A 25,459-nucleotide genomic window follows, 5' to 3' on the forward strand; every position below is an offset into this window, starting at 1 on the left:
TTAAACGTCAAAATGACGTTTAAGGGTCATATTAATAATTATTTCTTGAAACTTAACGTAGCCTCAAGGAGTAAAAATAAAATATTATGGCTACCTTAAGTTTCAAGGAACCCTTAAGGAATGATTGAAACTTAAGGTAGCCATAATACCTACTTATTATTACTCCTTGATTGTCTATGACTCCTTGAAGCTACCTTAAGTTTCAAAAGAAATGTTTATTAATATGACCCTTAAGTAATGCTTTTTTGTGATCTAGTGATTGCTAATCGATGTAAATGGCAATGTCGATGTGTTCTAGTGTTCTTATAATGTGGCCAACTAATTTTGTAAAATCAAAATGGTGACGGGTAACGGGCGACGACAACATTGGCAACCTAGCAACCTACTTTCAAATTTAAAAATTATGTCAAATGGCAAATCCTGACTTCAACGACTTGATGACGCGGTTTGATATTTGACAGCTGTGATAGATAATCCTAACCTAACATAACGTTTCTTTTTGTTTTTCGATTTTGTTCTTCAATTTCCCGGTTTTTACGAGTTTTTGTGACTATAACAAAATTCTAGTGCTAAATTAGCCGAAAGGTAAGTTTTTCACTTATTTGATCACTAAATTTAAACGTATTTGACTTACAAACTAAGTTCACAAAGACGGTTTTGAGGTTAATTTTAGTTTATTATTTTAATGTTGAGTCTTAAACAAAAAAAAATGGTTAAAACTGCTTTGAATAAATTAGCTTATTGTACCCTGAGTCTATTTAACTTTAATACGGCCAAAACGGCAAGTTGATTTACCATTTTGTTATAAGTCATTCAGTCTACACTGTCTACAGGTGGTTACTTACCTCATTTTACTGCTCATGTTGTTTTAAGCCTGGTTTATAAAACAAAATTTAACTTTAGTTTTAACTTTAGTATTAGCATTAAGAATAGAAGCAGTGGTTTTAAATTGTGATGTTCATAAACAAAATTTAACTTTAACTGTAAATTTAGCTGTAACTTCTGACCTTGGTTTTACATAAAATTCTAAATTTTCTTACAGCTAAAGCCTGGTTTATAAAACAAAATTTAACTTTAGTTTTAACTTTAGTATTAGCATTAAGAATAGAAGCAGTGGTTTTAAATTGTGATGTTCATAAACAAAATTTAACTTTAACAGTAAATTTAGCTGTAACTTCTGACCTTGGTTTTACATAAAATTCTAAATTTTCTTACAGCTAATACTAAAGTTAAATCTCCAATGTTCAAACTTCTTTTTAAGATTGAATTTTTGCTTTATTTATGAAATTTCTAAACAGAAATTCAAAGAATATCCTTTTGCTATTGATTTAGTGCAGTAATGTGGAATTAGGCAGCAAAACTTGAAAAAAATAACATTAAAGTTAGGTTACCTTTCAGAAAACTGTATGGTTAAATTAAGGGTTTTATAAACACCCTTTTTTTTTAGGGTTAATACTAAATTTATTACTAATGCTAAAGTTACAGCTAAAGTTAAAATTTCTTTTATAAACTAGGCTTTATTGAATTATGTTTCAGGTATCATTATAGGTCAGTTTACAATAAGCAGTTTGATCAGTTTTCATGGTAATCATTCTTGAAGAAGAATGTAAGAAGTTTCATTGTTTAAACAGTGTAAAGTACCTATTATAACATAATGAAGTAACCTATTATACATACTGAAATTTCTTATAACACAAGCTTAGATTGTGACCATATAAACTGATTGAGGTCTAGTGTATTAAGAAAAATGTCTCATAAACTACAGTCATTTTACAAAAGTTTTCCTATATTTTTTATAGTTGTTTTTATATTGTTCAATCACTGAAATCCTCCTCAGAAGATTTGGATACTTAACATTCTTTGAGGTAACCAGAATCATTTTGATTAAATTTTTTTGTGGAAAGAGTGGATGTTTTAAAAATAAAAAGATGAGAATACACACCAATATTAACTGCTTTTTAAAAAATAGATCTGAAATTATAATCTCTATTCTTTGAAATTTTGCCCTTTTTTATTATAGTGTTGTACTTACATTTTTAACCTGAATTTGAAGGCTTAATAATCCTGTACTTATATTAATTTACAACATCCTCATGTTATTTGAATTGATGCACTCACAATTTTAAGTTCTAACTTAATTAAGTAAAACGCAACATGTGTGGTAAGGGTGTTAATAAAGACTACAGGTCAAGCGTGAAAAATTAACTTTTAATGTTGTTGCATCAGACTTGTTGAGAAAAGTTTGAAATGTCAAGTTTCTGTCTTAATCTACTTTTTTGTTTCAAACAGGTAATTTAGGGTAATTATAAAATTCCTGACTGTTTTATTACTCCTATTGAGTTTTACAAATAAAAGTTAATCTACTCTTGGTAACCCAGTGGCCATTTAAGTCTTTAATTACATTTATTTGCTATATTCTAGTAACAATCAGTAGCAAAGCTACACTATCTGGACTAGATATCTAGTAAGGTTACAAAATCTTAATGTAGTTCATTTATTGAAAACTGTGATCTTTAACGCAATAACAAAACATTTTTACTACTAGCACCTTCAGTATTTAAAAATATCGCCTCTACTTATGTAAATATGCACTTTATTAGTAACAGTAACTATTTTTAAGGCCACTTAAAATTTAGCTGCTAAGCTCCTTCAAAACTGAGATCCACTGCTATAAATAATTACTTTTTTTGTATTATATAAAATAGATTGTTCTGTATGGTTGACTTATAAATACCCTGCAGCCATAATTAAATCGGAGAAATAAGCTTGTCTAAGGCACACTGTTGTTAACATAATCAAAAAGCAAGCCAACTTATATTTAGGTCTAAATAAGGGCGGGGGAAGACCAAATTTGTGCCTGAGTGTATATCTTTTTGCATAAAGTCTTTGGATTTTGATATTGTTTTGTGAGAAGAAGTGTCACTTGCACAGGATAGTCTAATTTTAGTTGGTGTTTTTAGTTTTTCAGAAAATCTGTCAACCTGTATGCATGCTGTTATGTATATGCAGCAGAGTTCTAATACTGAGCCCTCCGTTACCTGTCTAATGTGGTCAATCTACCTCAAGTAGGTTATTTGGGGTATTTTTGAATTTACCGAAACATGGATAAACTAGACATATTGCCTGATTTTTTAAGGTTTAGGTACCTATTAAGGTATTTCCTTGAAATAATGAGGTAATATTCTTTATAAGAAATCAATGATTCAGATCATCCTGTTAAGAGTATAGGGTGCCCCAGTGATAGAGTACTTAGTTTACACTGATGATAGTATTATTTGTGTAAATTCTCTGAAATTGGTAGATTATACAAAGTTTGTAACTTCATTAAAGGTGTAATGTGTTACTTCTTTATGATATATACACTTTCAACCCAAGTAGTCAGTCTGAAACTAAACTACCTAGTCTATAATTGGGACACCCAGTAAAAAAGACCAATTCTGGCACAGTAACAGTTTGGCTTGGTTCAAATTGAAGTAAAGCGAAAAATGTATACATTAAAAATTAGACCTATTGGTGTCAGTAGTTGATCATACTAGAAATGGGATTGAATCTCATAATCTTGCTTAGCAAGATCCACAGCACTGACGTCATCACGCACAGCATGACACCACCCCAACCCAAGTCCAGTGACCAAGATGTGGTGAAAATCCTGGCTGGATACAGATGAGCTAAACCTCGCATTCCTAACGGACTGACAACGCCATCTACTGTAGCCTCGTGCAACTCGGTATGCGGCTTAATGTGCAGCCTCTTGAAGTGGATGATCGTTAGGGTAAACAAGGCAAATGAGGCTTAAAATTAACATCAATAATTAGCGGTCAAGTGCTTTGGGCTGTGAATTCAGTACCTGCTAGAAGGTACATAACACCGGTGACTAGGACGGCGCTGATTTGGTGCTTGAATACTCCGAAAGCACCTACTAAGGCCGCGCTGCCTAAGATAATCAGGCACACCAATGCGCAGGAAATCGAAAGATTCTGCATACCTATGGTAAACACACGATTTTTTTAGTGAGCACCAATTTGAAGATTATATTGTTTATTTACTTTTTGAGAGTGTTACAACCATTGACATTTAAAAAAAGTGTGAAGGGACATGCGGGGAATCTATCTTTATGCCAAAAGCTGGTCCATACCAAGTCAATGGCTCAATGGTTACAACGCGTATGTACTTACGGTGTTGCCAATCTGCTTTGGCCTCATAACCTCTGATTTCGGACGCTCCTGACAGATAATTGACGCAAGGTTGCACGGACGGAAAGCCCACCCTGCCAAGCAACTCAATTTCCTCATCTGCAATATTTTACTTAGTAACACTCGCAATCATGTAGGCGGGACAACCTTCAAACCTGTCAAACTAAGACATAAAGTCCATATTCCACCGTGCATAGGAACAAAAAATGCCATCGTCCTATCGTACACGTCATTGGTGGATACTCTGGCCACTATTCGGTCTAGTAGCCACTGTAACCGAACCGTACCATTAGCCAACGCATCCAATTTGTCCATATCCCACGTGACCTCCTCCCAATGATCCGTCATTATGGCGGCGCATAACATACCGGTAGCGCAAGTGGTTAGGATTAAAGTACCTGAAGATTATTACTGGAATTAAGTCGAAACGTTGAAAACTGGGTCAAACCTAGTAGAAAAAAGACGCTGGGGTGCACACTACAATTCCACCCGGTCTCCTCAGGGTCGTCGGAGGTGTTGGAGCCGCCTGATGCGGCAACGTTGCCGTCCATCAACAATGGCGCGTAATCCACGATGAGAAGATCGTAGTCGCCTGAGGCACCCTTAATGGGTGTGGGTGCCCCCCACCCTATAAATCGCGCCAGGCCTTCCCACGATCTTCAGGCGCTGCAAAAATCATTATTTTTAAAAAATTAAACAAATTTAGAATAAATATGTAGGACGTGTGGATTATATTAATTTAATCGATTCTGTGACATTTTTTCTAAAAGTCAGTCTAGTAAATATCGAAAGTGGAACGGCCAAGTAAGGCTTCAGAGCAACGCTCTGTAACCTTATACGACATACACATCTTAAAGGTGTACAAGGTGGACAAATTTACATTTACTTGTGAAATAATTATACACTAATACATAAAGACTAGGATGGAAGGACGTTGCCAAATTTTGTCTAATGTGTACTACGTATGGCAACACTGTATAGAAAAAATATGGACACAAAAATCGTACTAAGTCCTTTTTTTGCACTTCATTTGTCGTAACGCAGAAATGCCAAATTGTTAATTTTGTCTATCTTATTTATGTGGCAGCACAGCAATTTAACATCTAGATATTTGTTTAGCACTGTCTTTGACTAACTAACTTCTAAGGATAATAAATAATAATGGATAATGGATAATCTGACAGTTATCACGTGACTGCTCTAATCGTACACAATGGAGTGTCACGTGACAATTGTCAAATTTAAGTCTGCCGTGCTCCAGCGAGAAATAACCGTACACAATTTTCATTATTCTATCAATCGGTAAGTTTTTTCTCTCTGTTGATTTGTGAACTGAATGCCTCGTTGTCACATCCTGAAATAAACTCAGTATGAACAACCATCGCAAAGTGAAGTTCTCAGCAAAAGTGAGTAAAAAACATCATTAGTGATATGTGTCAGCTTGCTTGGAATGATGGTAAATCCACATGTGCAGTATGCAGCACGCTGAAAGCGTTTCTTGTGATTAATCACAAACTACCCACTGTAACTGAGATTTACGCAAATGCTGAACCTGTAGACTTAGCACAAATGTGTCTTCGTTTGACAGTTGGTCACGTGACCATCTGTATAATAGGCGACACTACTTTTTTATTCGGATGATGTGCTGATATTGTTCATTTGCCTCTGGGGAGTCATTACCACATCTTTGCCTTGATCCAATGTTGTGGTTAACTGCTATTTTCAGTTTTAACGGTGGGGAAAAGTAGTCAAACCATTGTTAATACCACTTCTGTCACAGTGTTAAATGGGATATATTGTTTGTCAAGTTTTTCAAATTTACTAATTTCTTGATACTAGTCTCAGTAGGTATAGAAGTACTCTTCAGTAGTACTTTCATTCCACAGGTGACAGGCTTTGTCAGCTTTTTAAATATTACATATTTTTTAGCTATTGTTATTACATAATTTTGTTGCTATGAAGAAAGTAGTTGATTGAACAAAGCTATGACCGGTCCTTTGATGGTGCCATTGTACTGAATAATAGCTGACTATAAATAATTAGAATGCAACATTGCCACATTCTTTAAAATTTAATTTTTCCAATGAAATAGGGAAGGTGGGCTATTACTTGTTAGCTAGAATTTGTGCTGCCTTCAGTCCTGTCATTGTGGTAGGTAACTGTTTACCGTGAATTGAAAGCAGCGTTGCTTGGTTTATATTATATGCTTATTTTTAAACAATTTTTTGTTAGTATTGATTTTTTACCGGCCAATTATTTTACCCTAGTAATAATATCATGCACAATTATCTCTTTTTTTAGATTGTAGGACGAAAGTCTAGTCTAGTTAGCCTCTAATTAGACCTTTTCTTTCTTCTTAATAATCCACGCAGTTTTGAGAGTCAGCCCCTAACTTTGATTAAGTGGCCGTTATACTTTATACCATAGACTGACTAAAATTTACCTAAACAAATTGCACTGTTCGTATGGTAACTGCACCGTAATCGTTTCAATGAGGGTTTTCATCATCGACCGGCGGTTCGCGAGGCCCTTTCCTGACTGAAAATCGGGTTTCTGGAAAACTGGAAAGGGCGTCGTTGCCAGATCCCCCCTTGTTTATTACCCATTATTGATTCGGTAAAAGGCCCGGCGTTTGTGAATGAAACTCGAACAAAACGAGGATATAAAGTTTGATTGCTTGTGGGTAACCTTAATTAATGTTTGGGTTGAGATGCTGTTTTCGCTTTAGAACTTTATTATCGAAGTTCTGTTAGATTTCATCAATGGTTAAAGCTGTTGTTGACTTCTCTAATCTCATATTACTAACAATGACCATATAATATTCGTGTTTCTTTTAACTTCTGGTTAAACTTTTACAATTTTGGCATTAACGCCTTAACTGAGTAAAAATACCATTTTTTGCTGAGGAATGCTTAAACTGCGATAAGCAGGATTCTGGTATAGAACTTGTTCAGATGAATTTCAACAGTAAATCGTTTTGTATGTTGTGCTGATTTCGGAATTTATTACAATTTTGCTTATGCTAAAAGTAAGTTAAAAACATAGTATTATTCTTTTACTCAATTTTTTTAAGCAGAATATTCATGGAGACCGTTTTTTATTTACTTTCAGATGGCTGATGTGGCTGTGGATACTGAGTGCAACGATCCCAAAGAACTATTCGGACAAGGTATGGTAAATGCTTAATTTTTTATATAAGACAAAAGTTTTGAGCAAGTTTGGCAACGCTGTTGTGATACTTCTTAGTCGTATGAGGCTGAAAAACTAGAGTAGCCAAGTTGAGAGTTTAAACCGTTGGTTATCAAAAGAAACTTTAAAATTATTCATAGGATTTGAATATGACGTTATTCGACAATGGGTCACACGGTCACTTTATCTGCACGTCTGATCTTGTGACCAACTGTCAAATTACTTGAAATTACGTCACATTCGTTCCCGTAGACTGACTGTGATTTAGGCAAACATTGCACATGGCGTCTTACCATGACAGCTTCAAAATTTTTACAGGTTTTAAATATCATAATTTTATACAACTATCATTTTCACTTTAAGGAGTCCGAGCTTTCGTGCTTCAAGATTATGAGGCGGCCGTATCAGCATTGAGCAGAGCCTCTGAACTCTTGGTTACCGAACATAACGACGACACTCACGAGTCTTTAGGCGAAGTCTATCTTTACTACGGCAAAGCCCTTTTAGGGCTTTCAAGAGAACAAAACGAAGCATTGGGCGACGCAGTTCCTAGAGGTTCTTCCGAAGATTCCGCCGAGGAAGAAGCCGAAGACGAGGAAGAAGGAAAAGATTATGGAGAGAACGAAAAGACTGAACAAAATCACGATCAATCTGCTGATAGTAAAAATGGAGAAGAGAACGGAGGCGGAGGTGAGCCCGGTCCATCATCGAGCAAAGAAGAGGATGAGCCCGAAGAAAACGGAGAGGAAGAAACCAGTGACTTGCAGTTGGCCTGGGAAGTCTTAGAGCTGGCGAAAAAAATCTTCCAGAAGCTAGACGAGAAAAAGAATCTTGCTGAAACTTTGGTGGTTTTGGGCGAGGTGTCGTTGGAGAATGAAAGCTTTGAGGCGGCCATTGCTGACATCAAACAAGGACTGGAGTTACAGCAGGAATTGTTCGCCAAAGATAGCAGAACGGTGGCGGAGACACTGTACAAACTGGGCATGGCCTACTCCATTAATTCTCAGTTAGACGAGGCAATCGGAAGTTTTAATAGCTCTGTGGAGTATTTAAAAAATCGCATTAAAACTCTGGAAGAGGTACGTACAAATCTACAACGTAATTATGTTTATATGGGGTTTGTTTGACAGGTAAAATCAATGACGCAAGATCACAAGGACGAAGTGGAAGAGATCAAAGGCTTAATTCCGGACATTGAGGACAAAATTCTGGATATGGAAATCTACAAGGATGAGGTATGTGTGTGTAAAGTGGCCCTTGAATGTTGCAAAGCAAGGATCAAAGCGAGAGAAGAAGAGGCGGCAGCAGAAGCCGCCTCCAAAGTTAATAAAATTGAAATTAGACGCGCTCCAAGAGCCGCCTCTTCAATCGAAGAGGGCGTTGACGCTTTAACCGTTACAGAATCGACTAAGTCAGTCGAAAAGTAACTGATTTTATCAAAAATCAAACTTGCATTATTAATTGTTTGTTGTCGCAGCTTTGTTTATTGAAATTTTTCGTTTTGGCTTATATTTTGTTAGGTAGTACGTATGTGTTTTTTTATTCTGCTTTTCTGTCGCATTATTTATTTTTATTTGGAATAAACGCCTGCCTGTATGCCTGACGATTTTTATTTTGTGGTGCATGTCGTCCAGTCCTCTGTCTGTTTTTTTTTTGCGTGCATGTGTGGCGTTGTTATGGCAAAGCAGCCTCTCTACACTAGTGTTAGGAGTGAGTGCTGTCAAAATTAAACCACTCTAACAATTACAATATAACTACAGTATGAAATTCAAGTTATGATTAACACACAATTCATCAGTTTAATGTCATTGGAGAGTTATTTTTTATTTTTAGGCGATTAAAAAAATGACGGAAGGAATTAAAAACCAGGCCTCAGCGACACCGTCTCAAGATGGCGCTGGCGGCAGCTCCAGCAAACAGGCTGGTGACATTTCCCATTTGGTGAAGCGAAAACGAAAACCTGACGAGGCCGGCCTGACTAGTAATGAAGAGCCGCCTGTAAAAAAACCCACACCCTGATGTGACATGTGAAGCTATAAGTGTATTTATTTTGTAATTATTTTGCTAAGACATTGTTGGTCGACTTTGTAAAGTTTTAGACCTAACTCACATGTACAATTCTTGACGGACATTTGAACCACACAAATGCTAGAGGTTAGCAAATTTATATGAAAACGCACAACGTAGCAATAGTTTCACTCACACAAATGACATTTTGAGTGTATTTGCAGATAAGAACTATTTGATTTACAAATCAAACCTTGGTAGAACAAATTTGGTCCAGATAGTAGTTTTAACTATTTTAGTGCATTCAGATTAAAATTGATGTTATGAATGCAGTCAGTGGTATACGTGTGAGTTAGACGTCAAAAACTAACTAAAACGTCAAAATGATTTTTTTCACCGACATGAATTAAACGTTTTCAAGTACCAGTATTTTACATTTTAACTTTGCCAGAGTGAACGTTGCTAAATGAGTTTTGAACTGATAAATTTAATAGTTCCGTTTCATATAAACGCTATGTGAAGTTACTTGACGAGTAGTGTCCCTTATTCACTAACAGTCAAATGTCGAAGCTTTACTAAATCGGTTCAACAATCATCAAACAACCATAGTTTAACGCTATTAGCGGTATAGGAAATTTTAATTATGTTAAAACTTTGGACTTTGGATACTGTAATGTCATTAGACCGTTCAAATCGAGCAGTAAATTATTAATAAATCTGATGACCAAGGTACTAATTCATCACAGAAAATAATGTATAACAGAGAAAATAATTTATTTAAACACCACTATAATATAATATCTGAATAAAACAAACGTAACCAACAACTTATATACCATTCCCAATGAAAAAAGACTATTCTAGTGCCACCATGTTAAGTGGAAATCGTGTTGGCTTTGCCATGAATTATAGCTTGCGCTGTTGCCATTACGCCCGCTGCTCCCTGTAGCAATAGTCTCCGAGCCAAGTGTTCACCCAACATTCTCGTCTTTATCAAAGCGTCCAACGGAGCGTCCTTATGAGGAACTAAACCGGCAAACAGTTGGTCGTTTTCAGCCAAAGGAAGGAAATCCGGTCTTTTTGTTGCTTTTAGCACTGAAAAGATTACATTCTCTATTTGACAATTGCTGCGGTTTCTATAGCAGCAACAGTTTACCTGAATTGTGATTTTTCATTGCAGGACAGAACTGCAAACCCAATTTGGTTACATCGTTCAGGTTGCCATTTAGAGACATTTTCGGGTCGTTAATGTTCTGGAAATATAAATAATTTAACTTATATAACCATTATGAAAACGGAAAAAACTTACATGAACGTTGCCCTCTAGAAAAGGGCATTGACCCATAAAATCAGAGCCGATAGGCATGGGAATAGGGCCTTTGTCGTGCGGATCATTTTTTAGAATCTCAGATGGGACTTCAATTTTTTTCTTCTTCCTGTTGGGTTCCTTCATACCATTTTTAGGACAAGTTACACAGCATTCTATAGTTTAGTTTCAGCATACGCAAAGTTTAGTGTAATGATAAACTTGATGCAGTACAGAAAACTAACCTATGTCCTTGACTTCCATATCCCCGTTAGTGAAGGGACATTCGGCACATCGAATATTACTTAAAACACTCACAACCGTCTCATCTTGGTGCACAACCTCTTCGGTGCCATCTAAAGACCACACAGCACCTGTCAGACTAACTTTAACCTAAAATCTCCTTAATTAAGAGTGACTTTCTACATAGCCAAGAATGAAACACTTACTTCCTTCTCTCTAACCAACTTCAGATCTGAAATAACTGCTACTGGAGAACTGCAACCGCCACCTAAAGTTTTTAAAAAGCTGCGTTCCGCTATTACTCTCAGAGCAGTTTGCAGATCGTACAGCGGTTCCAGCAGTTTTATGATTTTGTCATCGTCCGCTCTACATTCGACCGCGATGGCGCCTTGACCAACCGCGTACAAGAATTCTTGGGCGTCAAGCAACTGCGCCGCACACAATTATTTCTTTGTTAAAATCGCAGTGCCGAATTCGAATTACCTTAGATATTCTATTCTTCCAGCCAATCCGAATCAGTCCCGCCGAGGCTAGAATAATCGCCTGGTATTGTCCTAAATCGTCCAGTTTTTTCAGGCGAGTATTCAAGTTGCCTCTGATATTTTCCACTTTTAAGTGGGGATATTTTTTGGCTAGTTGCGCTGTTCGTCTCAGACTGGATGTTCCAATAACACTACCTTCAGGAAGAGAGGCAAGAGAGTGAGTTCCAATGTCTTTTTGTAGTACCAGAGCATCTCTTGGATTTTCCCTAAAAATAAAAAAATCTAGCAACCTGTCAACATGTTTAAACAAGATTTTAAATTGAGCCTTCAGGTCTCTTTGCTTAGAATTTGCTTTAGAATTCTAGGGTTACTTGGTGTAAATTTATTTCTAAAATCGCTGTTTAGAATATTCTCTTCTTCTGAATATTCTGCCGAGATCTAGAGAGAACCAAAAAACTGAAGAACAAAATCATGATCAATCTGCTGATAGTAAAAATATAGAAGAGAACGGAGGTGGAGAATGAAAGCTTTGAGACGTTTTAATAGCCATTTGGAGTATTAAAAAGTCACTTTAAAACTATGGAATAGGTAGGCACAAATCTAAAAAAAAATATAAATTTACACACACTGTATAAAGTTGTTTTACTTTCTTAGTGCAGCAGCTAGAGGAGTGACTCAGGTTTATTCCATTAAATAAAAAAGATTGCTTTAAAGAGGATGATGCAAATGATATGCTACATATGTATTTATATACCATCATCATCATACACAACTAGTAAATTAAAATCGAAGTACAGATTGAACCTTACAATTAATTAAACAAAGCAAAACAATTTCCTGTGTATAATTGTCTATAAAAACATTCTAAAACGCAGATTCATTTCAGTACAGTTTAGAGTTTGAGTAAAAATGGATAACCTATACCTAATAATTTTCCTCTACGGACTAATACTGTATAAAGCACAATGTCAAGAAGATTCAGTAAGTAGTTTTTAACAAATCTTATAATAAGTAAAGAAGAATATTTTAGGATGAAATTGATACAATTTGCACTCGCAGAGCTGCCAAAAGTAAAGTAAAATTAGTTAAATCTGATGGTAGCTTTAATAAAGATCCAGAGGTCAAAGAGTTAGCAGCTTGCCTTGCCAGAGTCTACAATCTACTAGATGAAAATGGTGATTTTAGAAAGGATGAAATCAGGAAGCAACTAGAAGACAGTGACAGTAGTGAAATTGATGTGGTCATGAAAATGTGTTTGGTCAAATATCCTACATACAAGGAAACTGCTTATCACATGATGGAGTGTTTCTTTCAATACCTTAATGGAGCAGATTATTTTCAATGAAATTAAGATGCTAATAAAGCTTATTTGTGATTGATTTGAGTAATAAAACTGTCAATATATGAAATGGACCCCTCAGAAACAACTAGGTAGAAACTCCAGGATATAGATAATTATTGTAGTGTAGAGTAAAATTTCTTTTAATGACTATAAAGTAGAGAAGGTTATAGTGGAACTCTACTAAACTAATCTACACTATTCCAGTTTTTTGACAAGTGACATTTCAAGTCTACATGTGCAGCAGCTTTTAGCTTGCTGCTTTTTTTTATCAGTCTCAAACTAGACAGTGCTGTGATTTACTCAAATTATAAAAACTGTAAAATAGGAAAGCTAACCTGCTTAAAACTGCACCTATGGCCATTCCTGCAGGTAAAGTTGTAGGCAAATCTTTTAGAGAGTGTACTATAAAGTCTACCTGTCCTTCGGCCAAAGCAGTTTCCAGTTCTTTAGTAAAAAGAGATTTCTCCCCAATTTTGGGTAGAGGTATGTCAATAATTTGATCCCCCAAGGTGGACATTTTCACTACAAACATACTCTATAAGAAGTTGTACTTTTCGAAAGTCTTACCAACTCACCAATTTCAAAATCAACATTAGGGTGATACTGCTTGAGGCAAGATATAACATGCCTAGTTTGGATTAGAGCCAGCTGGAATGGCCAACAATTAGCATACATAGAAAAATGCCAATATGTAACTTACCTCGCTTTTCCTAGAGCCCACTTTAATTCTAATACCTTCACTCATGTTTGTGCTGATCAGACTGTTTGGTTTCCTAAAGAGTTAACAGATAAAATGACCGCAAAAGTATGATGCAGTCAAGGATGTGGTCTAATTGGGTTTGAAACCATGGGAAAAATGAATGTAATATGTAATGTAGTTAAATTACACTTGAAAAGGAAACTTTTACTTTTGTCATGTCACGTTTACGTCACCAAGTTCAACGGCTGCAATGTTTACCTCAACGATAGCATTTTAAAAAAATTAAAACCGTTTCTGTATTGATTTGCCTGGATCAAATTAAAAAATATGTTTTATTTATATCACATAACAATTTTTAAATAGAAAAGATTTTAATTTTTTACTGACATTCTGGTTGCTGTCATGCTGTCATTTTGGTTATCTTGATTGGCATTTAACCTCATTTCCATGTCACAAGGTGAAAACTAACTATCTCACTCTCACACGTTTTGCTAGAAAGAGTCAATAGATTTTTTCTGCAGCGTTGCCAGATTCAATACAAAGAATAGCTATTTAGCTATCTTTGTTCAATATTTCAAACAGACACAGAATACAGACAATACGTCCATGACATTTTCTGTCTACGGTCGATGGTCCTTATCTTAATGGTTAAATCATGTTCTTTTATTTTTAACTGTTTATTTTTTGAGAGTAACTTTTACTTTCTAGTAAAGGGTAATACCTGAGTGAGATACAAAAAAACATTTATTATAAAATTAAACCTAATAATAATTTGTATTAGCAATATAAAAAGCTTAAACATACAAACATTATAATAAATTTACATTTTTTTAAACATTTTAGGACGGATTTGATAAGTGCCAAGCATTAAAATAAACACAACTTAACCGTACGAGTTAAAGCAAAATAAACTAAAAATCTTGTTTAAGAATAACGGTGTAAACGCCGTCGACCGTAAAGAAAATCGCGTTGACAAACGCCAAAGCAGTGGCGGCGGACAGTAGCCCCACCAAATACTGGTAAGGGTCGTAGTAGATGCCTCGAAATTTGTTTCGACGATCGGCGATCAGCAGTATTCCTGAGATGAAGAATAGCAGGGCGCCTACCAACGAAAACATGGCGGAGACTCTAAAATGAATAAAAAAACATGTTTAGAAGTGTCCTGCGGCGGTTGACCAATTCATTGTTGGCAAATACCGCTGTCATTTCGCACGTGATAATGTTCAAAAACCAATGCGTTATATCACATGACAGATGGGTATAGGTATAGTAATTACCAAAGGCAAATTGGTCAACCGTCAAAGTAATCTGGTTTTTAAAGTTGCATCAGTAAAATGGAGACGCTTCAGTTTTATAACCCCTTTACTTATTTTGATACGCCACTGGCCGTCTTAAATAATTCCATCATTCAACATCGCATACTAGAAACGCTCCTATCGACTACGTTTACACAATATAACATAGACTATAAATGTTATGTAGATGTTATGATTTGTGATACTGTCAACTAAATCAGGCGTTCAGGCAACATTCAGAAACAGTATTGCTCTCTATGTAAGACATTCGTTTTACCCTTAAAAAACAAAAACAAACTGTCGGGTAAAATGTGAATTTGTTCATTCTGAAAGTGAATGTTCATGTATCTGCAAATTATAAATAAATGAAACTTTCAAGTTATAATTATCTGCGGAGTAAACTTTAAATCACTTTTAGAATACATATAGAATCGTTTTGTTGGTGGCCTAATTTCCCTTATAATTGAATACAGACTTACTACAAATGGCTACATTTACACAAGCCGTAAGGCATTTTTTTTTTAATTATATTTCAGAGGAAAACTATTCTCAAAAAGATACATAAAAAATTTAATTTACTTTTCTAAATATATTATTTTTTGAACACTCTGCATATTCAAAATAAAATAGTGCTAAAAGTTGAAACGGTTTGTTACATTTGTAAAACTTGAACTTACTTGAAAGGTATCCTGTCCTTAAGACAACGCCCTACAATAAAAACGATGTTGATCAAAATGTAACCGACAAAGGCTACAAAAATCAAGGCTACTTGCTCCAAATGATGATTGGCGATATTGGCCGATTGATTGGCCGGTTTGAAGAAAAGAGCGAAGCACACGATGCACAATATCTAATTCCAAATTTTTCTATTTAGTGTTTAAGGCAATGTTTAGCTGAACTTACCAGTTCCAAGATTTTCAACAATAGTTGCCATTCTTTTTTGAGTTTTTTTACTAAAGAGTCTTTGGGTTTTCCCTCCAACTCGGTTACGACCTTTTCCTCCATATCAGATTCCTTAAGATCTTCCTTTTCTTCTTTAATTTTGTGCTCTTCTGGCCCAGTTTCGACTATCCTCACCTGGACTTTTTTCACTTCCGCCGTAGACATGGTGAGCTTTTTGGGCACGTCGTACAATGATTCCCTCCCCGCCACTTTGGTAGATTTTTACAAAATTTGAAGACGTAAAGGTAAGAATGTTAAACTACACCTAAAGCCATACGGATTCTTCAAACTCGGACCGATAAATGAGCCTTAGAGCTCCAACGTTAATTGGCTAGAATTAACCCTAATATAACCTTTGAATTAAGAGTTCGAATTCTTTTACACCTACACGCTAAGTTTAGATAGTTAGTCATCGTACGAGTGTTTTTGACTCAGAACGACCCTCATTTCAACCACCATGAACCTATTTGATTGCTGGATAATATATTAAATTAGTGGCCGATAACATGCTTCAAACATCACGGACGTTTGTTAAGAACAATATCGACGACGAAAACAATAAGAACGTGCGAAAACCTTTGTCAAGGTTCAGGAGGTTGTGGGGTTGCGACATCAATGGTAACCTTTAATTTAAGTAGTAGTAGTTCATCTCTTTTAGGGTTTGATTAATTTGACCGATTAATTAGGAGCGTTTTCAGTGATTCATTGATAAAATACCACCATAATATGTGTAAAACAGACGATTGTAGTTAGCAGTAATGGTTGCTTTGGTCGATCTTGTTAACCTTTATGACGTGATCAATCAAATTTTTCCAGAATTCTTGCAGGAACAGGAATTTCTTCGAGTTTATAAAGTAAATACGTGCCTGAATCAAAATTTATTAGAAACGAGAAAATGACGTAGTGGGTATAATAAACCACAACCATTTGGTAGTGAAGGTTGTATTTACTCGTATGTGAGGTAGGCGCGATATTATACAAATAAACTACGGACACTCAGAATTATGTTGTTACATAAAGATACTTGAAAACACTACAATTTTTTGAACTTTTTCATATTTACATATCAGTTTTGACACATAGTAGACTCTGACAAGAATATTAAAATTTTCTTTTTGTCTCAAAACGCTTAAAATTATAACGTTTTGATCTGCCGAATTTGCCGTTTTAGAGCGATTGATTGAATTTCTACACTTTGATATTCAGAGCACGGGGCAGAACATTACATTAGGACCAGTGGCAATTTCCAAAAACCTTACTTAGGTCATCAAAAAGAGAAAAAAGTATATTTAAATTGAATTGCCCAGAATGAAGAAACAGCCGCTTCAAAAGGGGCAACAAATTTTATCTCATTCATTTAGTTTGGCGTAACCTCGGAGAACCTTATTAATAAAGTTACTTCAAAGTTTGTTTGTTTTTACCGAGCGTTCTTAAACAATGTAATAAGTATCTAGATATAGTAGGTAATAATTGCTCGAGTCAAAACTATGCGAACCATTATCTTACCTGTCAATGTGGTGCTGGGTACCAACAAGAAATCGGTTATGCATTCATTATCGCACAAAAGAAGCTCTTTGACGGTTTGGTGCGTAATCTTTTAAAGCGTTTCTAGGGCAAGTAAAAGTGATAATTTTCCCCCTCCTTCTCCAAACGAACTGGTAGTCGTAGAAAAACCATTATTTTTGATTTACAAACGAGCGGGTTCTTAGATCCGACCAGTTGGTATTCTTATAACAATTATCGATCCATAAGGTGTCGTCGAAATCGATTATACGGTTGAGTTTGCAAGAGTTTTATTGAATAATCCGGTCGGATTAGTTGCGGTCGTCAAAACTAATTTCAGTGTGCAACTTTTGGTTTGGTGCAATTTCAATATGCCCGCGTGCCTTTGGGGAAATCACGAAAAGTGAGTGTGAACAGTGAACGAAAAATGGGAAGATGCGATAAGTGGACCGTACTTAGAATTTTCGAAGTTGTAAGTAAAGTTTTAAGAGTTTTTTTTGGGTCAAGGACAAGGTTGATTGTTTGTTTATAACAATAATACCAATCAACTTTGAGTGACCTTTGGTATTCAAGACCGTAAAGATTTAAAACAAACTATAGGTTTATGAAAAACAGGTAGAAAACATGTAAATATCTGTCAACACAGCTCTAAACTACTCAAGTTTTGCTGTTTTTCAGAAAATAGTTTTTTAAAATTGAAACTGACCAATAACCTGATAACCTCAAGCGGGAGTATTAGAACTATATTTTATTGCATTGTTTCTAATCTAATCAAAAATAACAAATAAACAAACCAATATCAACATTATTTTTCGTAGTTCTTTGTAGTGGCCTGCCTGGTCTACAAAAGAGTGACCGACGACGAGGCGCGCAGCGTATTCCTTTACCTCCAGAAACTCTCCAGAGAATGGAGTTTGTTACAAAACGTCACCTGGGACAGGGTGGGAAGTTCGGTGGCCGACGCCACCTTCGGAGGGTACACCATCATCACCGTGGCCCTTCTTTTGGGCAAATTGTTCGGTGAGCTGCCTACCCGAAAACGGGTGATGGAGTGGACGTTTCTGTTTGTTGGCGCCGTCCTGTTCATCGCCATTGGTAAGATTTACTTATTGTAGTAAGCTTGAGCTGTTTTTCCATGAAGAAGTGTGTTTACTGTCTTCTCTTATGTATTTTAAGAATTTCTTAACTTTTTCTTTTAAATGATAATGTTATGGCCATCTTTTTGGATAAGTGTGAGTGCTTAACAAGCGTAGCTTGCTTGAAGCGCGAAATGATTGAGCTGGCTAATTCTCAGATGAAATGTTAATAGCAAGGACTCTGGTACATACAGCATTACTTATTCAACTTTATTGTGAAAATATCAAATCCTGTTAAATATCAAAAACCTTTTGCATTAGTCATTTTAAGAAAAGTATTGTAAATAATATAAACAAATGAGTTATGTATAAATAATAAAAAAGTAAATACATATAAAAGTTATGCACTACCTAACAGCGGAAATGTATCATACTTGTAATTGTATGAATCTTTAGGGAATTACCCGAATGATGATTAAAATTCTTTTATAGTAACTATATTATATACGTCCTCCCATTCTTGGGAATGTAATCGAGGTCAAAGGCGAGCCAGTTCGCATATCACACCCTACAACTTATTCATATTTTAATAAGTGCATAATTAGATCGTTTAGATGACACACGTATAATGCTCGTTAACCTTCGTTATAAATTATTATGCAATTAATATTGTTTTTTTTTTGTAGGTAGCCTGGCATACGCCTCGATCGACTCGGTTCCCCAGCACCTGGTTGACAACGCCGCCATCTTGGGCACATTGTCAATTGTCACGGGGGCGCTATTTCTGACTGATATGGGGTCGCCCAAAAAACGAAAACCACGCCCACCCACTCCTCCGGCTTCGCGGAAACCATCAGAACAGGTGCATCCACCACCTGATGTCAGTGTAGTACAAATACAGGAAGACAACAAACCTCCTAAACGAAGCATTACGGAACAAGTGTACGATATTGAAAGGGTTAGTGTACACATGTTTTTTTGAGATTGTTTAGACTTAGAAACATTTTCAGGAAGTCGAGCGTTCTGAACGAACCACTAACCAGCCTCAAGTGACTCCACTGACTCCAGATAAAGAAGTGAAAGTCACGAAAGAATTGAGGACGAACGGTATTACGAACGGGGACCCTGTTAGAAACGGAGGGGCGACGGCAGCTCAAAAAATCGAACAGGCTTTGAAAGAACCACCACCCCATTTAGTACAACGAAGTTAGTATCTCTTTTATAAGAGTGTATACTCATAATAACTTTTTCTAGTTAGCTTTTTCGTCAGTTTTAAGTCTGAAAAGTTTTTTAAGGGTAGCGGATAAAAATGCATCATCTTGCCATACATACCGCAATTTGGCAATTCTGCCCTGCAGTTTGCAATGCCATCTGTAAAAGTAACAAGATTTTTCATTTACGCCATCTTTCCAAATTGTTATACAGGTGTGGTAAGTCCAAAAGCGACCATAGGAAAACCGTGTAACGGACAGAGAAACGTAGGTAATTGCATGCGCGGGAGAAAGACAGAAAACGAAAAAAATATCAAGTAGGCCATATTTTTAGCGCGTTGTTGCCAAACGCCGTAAGTAAGTTTGTCGAGGGTATTGAATACTTACGGCGTTTGGCAACAGCGCGCTAAAAAGATGGCCTACTTGATATTTTTTTCGTTTTCTGTCTTTCTCCCGCGCATGCAATTACCTACGTTTCTCTGTCCGTTACACGGTTTTCCTATGGTCGCTTTTGGATTTACCACACCTGTATACACTAGTGCCTCGCCATATTGACCTCATTTGTTTGACGTCACAATGATCTAATTTGCAAAATTATACTTTAACCAACTGTCAACTGCTCGCTCCATGAATACGAACCTGAAAATTCTTATAAACTTATATATAATTTTAACACTTTCATTAGGTTATATAGGATACAAGCCCATGCAAGATGATCAATTTGAGGTACCGAAACGATTCGGAATCTACGGTAAAGACGTAACAGACTACGACAACGAGACCGATGAAACGGCCAGTATCCCCCCAAAAATCGAGTTGCACACCCCTGTTTGGGGCAACATACGCAAGGGTAGACAAAGCACTAGAAATTACGGGATGATTAACTATAGGTGATTGGATTTTTGTGTTCACCCTTTAGCCTTTTAGTATGTGAATAGTGGCTTTTTTCTTGGTCGCTTTTTATTTAATAATAGTTGTAGGTATAGATAATGCACTTTTGTGTGTGGTTTTATTAAACGCAAGCCGTGTGCTGCCTAACCTAACCTAATGGCATTTTTATTGGCATGAGTGTATAACCATACTCTTCCAACAATATTTGACAGAGAAGGATACAAATACACTAGTTTTGCCAATAAAATGCCATTAAGTACAAGTGTGGAAAATTCAAAGTTACTCTTTATTAGGCCTGTTTTTACCATAAACAAAGGAAACTAAGTTTACTGATTGCGAACACTGGTATTGTCATATAGAAGAGCGAAAAATGATGGCAGACGACAGCCGGAATAGTTGTTATAGGCCGCAATCGCTTTGACGCTCCATAGGAGCATGCGGATACATAGTACAACAAGGATAACGTAGTACAACAAGGCAATATTTTGACCAACTGTCAAATTACGTCATCTTGACGTCTAATTCTCGCCCCACGCTTCTCCATTACTACTTCGTTTGATAAAGCTGTGCAAAACTATTGACGTCGTTCGAAAATGGTAAAAACTGGCTTTTAATCAGTTTTTCTGGTAAAGTCAGATCACTAAAAGTCAAACTACGTTACATCCATTGTGGACGATTGACACATATCAACTGATAGCATTCGTTTGCAATGGCTGCTGTTGATTTTGGATTTTCCATATCCATTTATGTTGCCTGTTTTAATATTAACCTTATTTATATGAAATTTTGTTCTACAAAAAACTAGTAGGTACTTAAAACAAAAATTTTGTTTTTAATTGCTAATGCGTTTTAATAATATGCAGATTCTTATAGTAGGTTTACATCGCTGGTTTTTATGCAACCGTTTGTACAGCTTGTTTTTTAACCAATGAATTGGTAAAGTCATGTGATTGACCACTTACTAGAAAGCCTAAAATGTCACTTTTAATGGCGGCGTTAGCGAAATAGGTTTTCATTTTATACACAAACGTATGCAGATGCAGTAAAAAATATGTTTTTTTTTTAATTGTTTCGTGTAGATGATTGCAAGTTATAAGTGAAAAATCAAAAAAGGGTTCATTTCTGATCCCGATATGTATAGATAGAGCTTTTTTATACACAATAAAGTCCCGCCTAAACAAATTGGTTAGAACATTTGTCCTGGAAAGTACAATACACAGCAAATTAGCTTAAACACTGTTCAGTATGAGAAAATCTGTAAATCCTTGAAACTAGGTAAGCAATCATTCCACTTCAAAGTGTTCAACCACTGTTGAGTTAGATCCGGTTTTTTGTAAAGTAAAAAACTGACACAGTTGGGCTTCTTCCTGAATTGCTGTTACAATGTGGCTTGAAAAAACTGATGAACGGCAGCAAACCAAAATAACTTACGCAAATAACCTCAAGTTTTGATTTTAAACCGTAAAAATTCATCTAATCCTCAAAAAACTCAATTTCCGCAATACAAACAAACGCAAAATGTCACCACTATTTCCGCCATATTGGAATTTTTGACAAGCACCTTCTAGGCTTTCTAGTATAGTAGGCGGTGGATTGACACGTCACCAATCTTATTTGTAACTGTTTTGATAATTTTAAATTATTGTTGTATGTGAATAATTAGAAATGTTAAAAATGTCGTTTCAAAAAAGTATTAAATTTTCTTTTTGTTGTTGTTACACTTTTCACCAAGAAAGCAAAAGTAACGCGACAACAGTCAAATTCAAACATCAAAATTTTTTGGAAAATTATTATTTATTTTATTGAATAAATTTTTTTAAATTTTATTTTTGCTTGATTTTCTCTTGCTTATATGTACACGTAAAACCTGTTTCAGGGAGTTCCTTTGCCAAATTTAACGAATAAAAGTATTACAGAAAGAGCCCAACGGTATTATATTCCACCGGCAATTCCACCTCAAAGGGTGGAGGCAATTCCGGAGTCTGATTCGCCAAACGGAGCGACGAAATTGGATCCCGGCTACGTGCATTACACGGCCGAACACTGGGGTAGAAAAAACGGAACAAAAACCCCCCGGCATAGCCCCACCACTGACTTTTGACCCCCTAAAATAGTTTTATTATGTCCGTCTCACCAACATTGGCTAAGTTGAGTTTAAGGACAGCTTAGATAAGTTTAGCTTAGACTGTTATTTAGCACCTGATCTGTCACATTCAAATCTCAACTCAGCTTAAGTTATACTTAAAATCGACTTGGAAGTGTCAGGATAACAGGCATTAGCCAGTAGCACACCACACATTATGACTGTTAGGTTTTGTAATTGTTAGACAGTTTTACATTATATAAAAATTTGTAAATTTAAAAGTTCTTTCTTTTATTCTAACCACCAAATGAGCACATTCACGTCGTTAATGAGTATACTTTCAAATTTAATAACTGAATCCCATAAAAATAAAAGTTTAGGTGCAACAAGAAAACAATATTAAAATACTTCAATTAATATTTATATTATTGGTCGGTTGCACACATCACATGACTTTCTATAACTGTTAAAATGCGTTATGTTATATAAATAGATATACAAATACACCAGGTTTCATTTTTCACTCTACCAAACTGCAGCAGCAGAACACTTAAATTTTCATAAAAAAACTGCCTTTTACATTTTTGCCTAATTAATGACTAAAATAAGACATGTTAAAAGCAACCTCAACGTCTTATACATCTGGAAAAAAATACTATAATAACAAAGAAAGTCAACATTTTTTAGTGACAGATCGTATTTTTCGGTTTTACTGCAAACAAAACCCTACCTTACTGGAAATTAGTAACTTAATATTAATGACGTGTGCTTCAATTACTTTGCGTTTCAAATGTTCAGTGTAAAACTCTGACCCGGTTAACATTATATATTATAAAAATATAATTTGATCTATATACAAATTTTTCAATAAAAACGTTCGATAAAAATACATTACCTCTATCATTGGTCTTATCCACTAAATATAAAGAATATGGTACTGATGCGTTTCAACCATGAGCAATCTCATCATACTTACAAACCTATAGGGACGGTATTGTTCGTCAGCTACTGCGGTCAGCATCGCTCTACTTACTGCGATTGCTGTACTCCTGTTCCAAATTAATGTACTGCCTAACGAGACGGGAAATTTCGTGCGCTTGCTCAGTCTGCAACCGAGTCACTCGTTGCTGTAATAGGTTACCGCACTTCATGTCCAAAAACAGAGCGCCATCTTCAGAGCGCACTTTCCTGGTGCTGATCACTTCGGCGAACGGCCAGTGTTGCAACGTTTCGTGCGTGTTCATATCCAAGAAATGCACTCCGCCCCTGTTCAGAGCCAGAATGTGCTCCTGCCAGTGTTCCGGTTCGCCGATCACACGTTTAACCGCAAAGAACGAACTGCCAAACAGCGGCCAACTGCTCAACACTTGGAGTACTCGGTGTTTTGCTCTCGACACCGATAAACCAGCGGCTTGGCCCCAACTGGTCTGCACCAGAGCTAACCATTGAGGGGGGCGCGGTTCCCGAAGCCCCAACACCGGTTTCGGTAACAGGAATTTCACTTCCTTCAAACTAGGAGTGTGGGCTAAGTCCGCAGCTCTGCAAATTTGCTCGGTTTTTAAGGGAAACAATTAAACATGTAGTAGAAAGTTGATACCTGTGCAAGAGGGCGGCTACCAATGCCATGTCGCGAACTACGCTTGGAGGCAGGTTGGGGTTGCCTAACCTTAGAAGGAGACCTTCCAGGTAGTCGGGTGCCACTTGGTTGAACAGCACTTCAGTGTAGAGAGGGCTGGCGTCGTGCTTAAGGGGGTGATACCTGTAATAACAAACCACTTATCGACTGTTTTATGTTATTATTTGTATCAAAATATCACAAAAACTGCTAATATAAAGCTGGATTGGAAGAACGACACAACCCAACATAAGCACTAGCATAGCGAAACTTAAAACAAGAGACATACACAAGTCAATTTATAGATTCATATGCACAACACAAGAGTGCCCAACATAACACTAAGGTTGGCCAAATTTCAACTTTTGTTATGTGCTTATGTATTTGTGTCTAACCAATTAAAATGAGTTATAAAGTATGGTAGTATATGGTAAAAATAAAATCTTTTTTGTTGTCAATATTTAAATGTTTTAATTGATCTTGACACTGAGAAGTTTCCGGACACTATATCATTAATAAAAAATGGTCGTTTGAGTGCAATCTATTATTTATGAAAATTAGAATAGGACTGTCTAATCTACGGTTGACACTGAAGAAATTATCTACTTACCAAACTGATCTACAGAATATCAAGTAGAACGGTTGGGCAGCTTTGTGTAACTCAGTGGTGACATCTAAAATGTACTCGTCAGCGGCCAAGGGCATGGTAAAAGCGTCTCCTTGGACGATACAGTACAAACTGAATTCTTGCTGTTCGTGTTCGCTATTTACTCCAATCAGACCGCACAACTCCTGGATAACGTCCGCCACCACGGTACTGCACCTGGTGTTGACCACGCGTTCAGCGCCACCAGGTAGTCTGTAGATCTGCCTTCTCGCGCTACGGCCTGATAACCAACCATTGGTAAAAAAAAAACACTAAATGGATATAACCACAATTACGTACCGGCACTAACTGCGGTCACTTCCTCAACAGACGGGACGTTTTTCCGTCCTCCGCAACGTTGAGTCTTTCTCAAATTGGTGAGACAAACGGCGGCGGTGCCATGACAGGCGCGTCGTCTGTCATTAGCGGCGCTAGTCAGATGTTCCATCAGGTAGGGTAACAGCGTATCCGAGCAGGCAAAGTAAGCGGCTACTATAGACAACAGTCTCCAAGCCCTGCAAACGAAAATGTTGTAAGACAGATCTCTCAAAAAAGAGTGAAGAAAAAACTTACCTTTGACTGGACTCGGGCGATTCGGACTTGTTACTAGTGGTTTGTTTCATCAGTTGACAGTAAACTTCGTCTCTGAGGAGGGCGTACTTGTGACAATGCTGCAAAAGGAATTTGATCTAATTTCAATATTGCAAAACATCAAGTGAGCTCTTTAGCCGTCTA

At 36.4% G+C, this 25,459-nt stretch overlaps 7 protein-coding genes across 12 annotated transcripts in view; 3 read left to right on the top strand and 4 right to left on the bottom strand.

The window, feature by feature from the left end:
• The first annotated feature begins 429 nt into the window (after positions 1-429).
• On the top strand, positions 430-9,812 carry Nasp (Nuclear autoantigenic sperm protein). 3 transcript variants are annotated; one of them, XM_081993005.1, is made up of 5 exons: positions 7,091-7,221; positions 7,305-7,362; positions 7,746-8,461; positions 8,513-8,617; positions 9,216-9,812. In XM_081993005.1, the coding sequence occupies exons 1-5, from the start codon at positions 7,213-7,215 to the stop codon at positions 9,399-9,401; spliced, it is 1,074 nt and encodes a 357-aa protein (XP_081849131.1). In that variant the 5' UTR covers positions 7,091-7,212; the 3' UTR covers positions 9,402-9,812. The 3 variants fall into 3 exon arrangements, with proteins under 3 accessions (XP_081849138.1, XP_081849131.1, XP_081849130.1); XM_081993012.1 differs by lacking the exons at positions 7,091-7,221; positions 9,216-9,812 and adding an exon at positions 430-585 and having other exon boundaries at positions 8,513-8,980; XM_081993004.1 differs by lacking the exon at positions 9,216-9,812 and having other exon boundaries at positions 7,095-7,221; positions 8,513-8,980.
• LOC145738153 (uncharacterized) lies at positions 1,251-6,961 on the bottom strand. The gene is made up of 6 exons (XM_081993018.1): positions 6,637-6,961; positions 4,642-4,859; positions 4,349-4,591; positions 4,176-4,292; positions 3,848-3,985; positions 1,251-3,791 (listed from the first exon to the last, which is right to left on the bottom strand). Exons 2-6 carry the CDS (start codon positions 4,742-4,744, stop codon positions 3,517-3,519), a joined length of 876 nt encoding a protein of 291 aa, XP_081849144.1. The 5' UTR covers positions 4,745-4,859; positions 6,637-6,961; the 3' UTR covers positions 1,251-3,516.
• A 334-nt stretch (positions 9,813-10,146) lies between the features above and the next one.
• On the bottom strand, positions 10,147-13,868 carry Hmbs (porphobilinogen deaminase-like protein l(3)02640). Of its 2 annotated transcripts, XM_081992968.1 has the most exons (10): positions 13,671-13,868; positions 13,463-13,591; positions 13,338-13,410; positions 13,098-13,284; positions 11,422-11,686; positions 11,145-11,366; positions 10,941-11,088; positions 10,699-10,871; positions 10,546-10,642; positions 10,147-10,484 (listed from the first exon to the last, which is right to left on the bottom strand). In XM_081992968.1, the coding sequence occupies exons 2-10, from the start codon at positions 13,505-13,507 to the stop codon at positions 10,264-10,266; spliced, it is 1,431 nt and encodes a 476-aa protein (XP_081849094.1). In that variant the 5' UTR covers positions 13,508-13,591; positions 13,671-13,868; the 3' UTR covers positions 10,147-10,263. The 2 variants fall into 2 exon arrangements, with proteins under 2 accessions (XP_081849094.1, XP_081849097.1); XM_081992971.1 differs by lacking the exons at positions 13,098-13,284; positions 13,338-13,410; positions 13,463-13,591; positions 13,671-13,868 and adding an exon at positions 12,047-12,198.
• LOC145738179 (uncharacterized) lies at positions 12,242-12,799 on the top strand. Its single transcript, XM_081993043.1, has 2 exons — positions 12,242-12,401; positions 12,451-12,799. Exons 1-2 carry the CDS (start codon positions 12,330-12,332, stop codon positions 12,763-12,765), a joined length of 387 nt encoding a protein of 128 aa, XP_081849169.1. The 5' UTR covers positions 12,242-12,329; the 3' UTR covers positions 12,766-12,799.
• A 320-nt stretch (positions 13,869-14,188) lies between the features above and the next one.
• Positions 14,189-16,007, bottom strand: LOC145735236 (uncharacterized). The gene is made up of 3 exons (XM_081989058.1): positions 15,661-16,007; positions 15,435-15,607; positions 14,189-14,590 (listed from the first exon to the last, which is right to left on the bottom strand). Exons 1-3 carry the CDS (start codon positions 15,862-15,864, stop codon positions 14,374-14,376), a joined length of 594 nt encoding a protein of 197 aa, XP_081845184.1. The 5' UTR covers positions 15,865-16,007; the 3' UTR covers positions 14,189-14,373.
• A 1,194-nt stretch (positions 16,008-17,201) lies between these two features.
• Positions 17,202-22,744, top strand: LOC145735215 (uncharacterized). Of its 3 annotated transcripts, none has more exons than XM_081989039.1 (6): positions 17,202-17,674; positions 18,021-18,297; positions 18,965-19,236; positions 19,289-19,484; positions 20,175-20,379; positions 22,297-22,744. In XM_081989039.1, the coding sequence occupies exons 1-6, from the start codon at positions 17,630-17,632 to the stop codon at positions 22,364-22,366; spliced, it is 1,065 nt and encodes a 354-aa protein (XP_081845165.1). In that variant the 5' UTR covers positions 17,202-17,629; the 3' UTR covers positions 22,367-22,744. The 3 variants fall into 3 exon arrangements, with proteins under 3 accessions (XP_081845165.1, XP_081845159.1, XP_081845171.1); XM_081989033.1 differs by having other exon boundaries at positions 20,175-20,339; XM_081989045.1 differs by lacking the exon at positions 20,175-20,379.
• A 124-nt stretch (positions 22,745-22,868) lies between these two features.
• Positions 22,869-25,459, bottom strand: part of Myo10A (unconventional myosin 10A) — a 29,021-nt gene continuing 26,430 nt past the window's right edge. Inside the window, exons 33-37 of the mRNA XM_081988936.1 lie at positions 25,298-25,395; positions 25,025-25,239; positions 24,689-24,965; positions 24,061-24,222; positions 22,869-24,002 (exon numbers count right to left, since the gene is read on the bottom strand). Coding sequence (XP_081845062.1) covers positions 23,489-24,002; positions 24,061-24,222; positions 24,689-24,965; positions 25,025-25,239; positions 25,298-25,395 — 1,266 coding nt within the window. The 3' untranslated portion in view covers positions 22,869-23,488. The remainder of the gene's footprint in view (positions 24,003-24,060; positions 24,223-24,688; positions 24,966-25,024; positions 25,240-25,297; positions 25,396-25,459) is intronic.

The sequence above is a fragment of the Ips typographus genome, linkage group LG1 (assembly GCF_016097725.1).
Source record: "Ips typographus isolate SLU linkage group LG1, UJ_Ityp_2.0, whole genome shotgun sequence".
NCBI classification, from domain to species: Eukaryota; Metazoa; Arthropoda; class Insecta; order Coleoptera; family Curculionidae; genus Ips; species Ips typographus.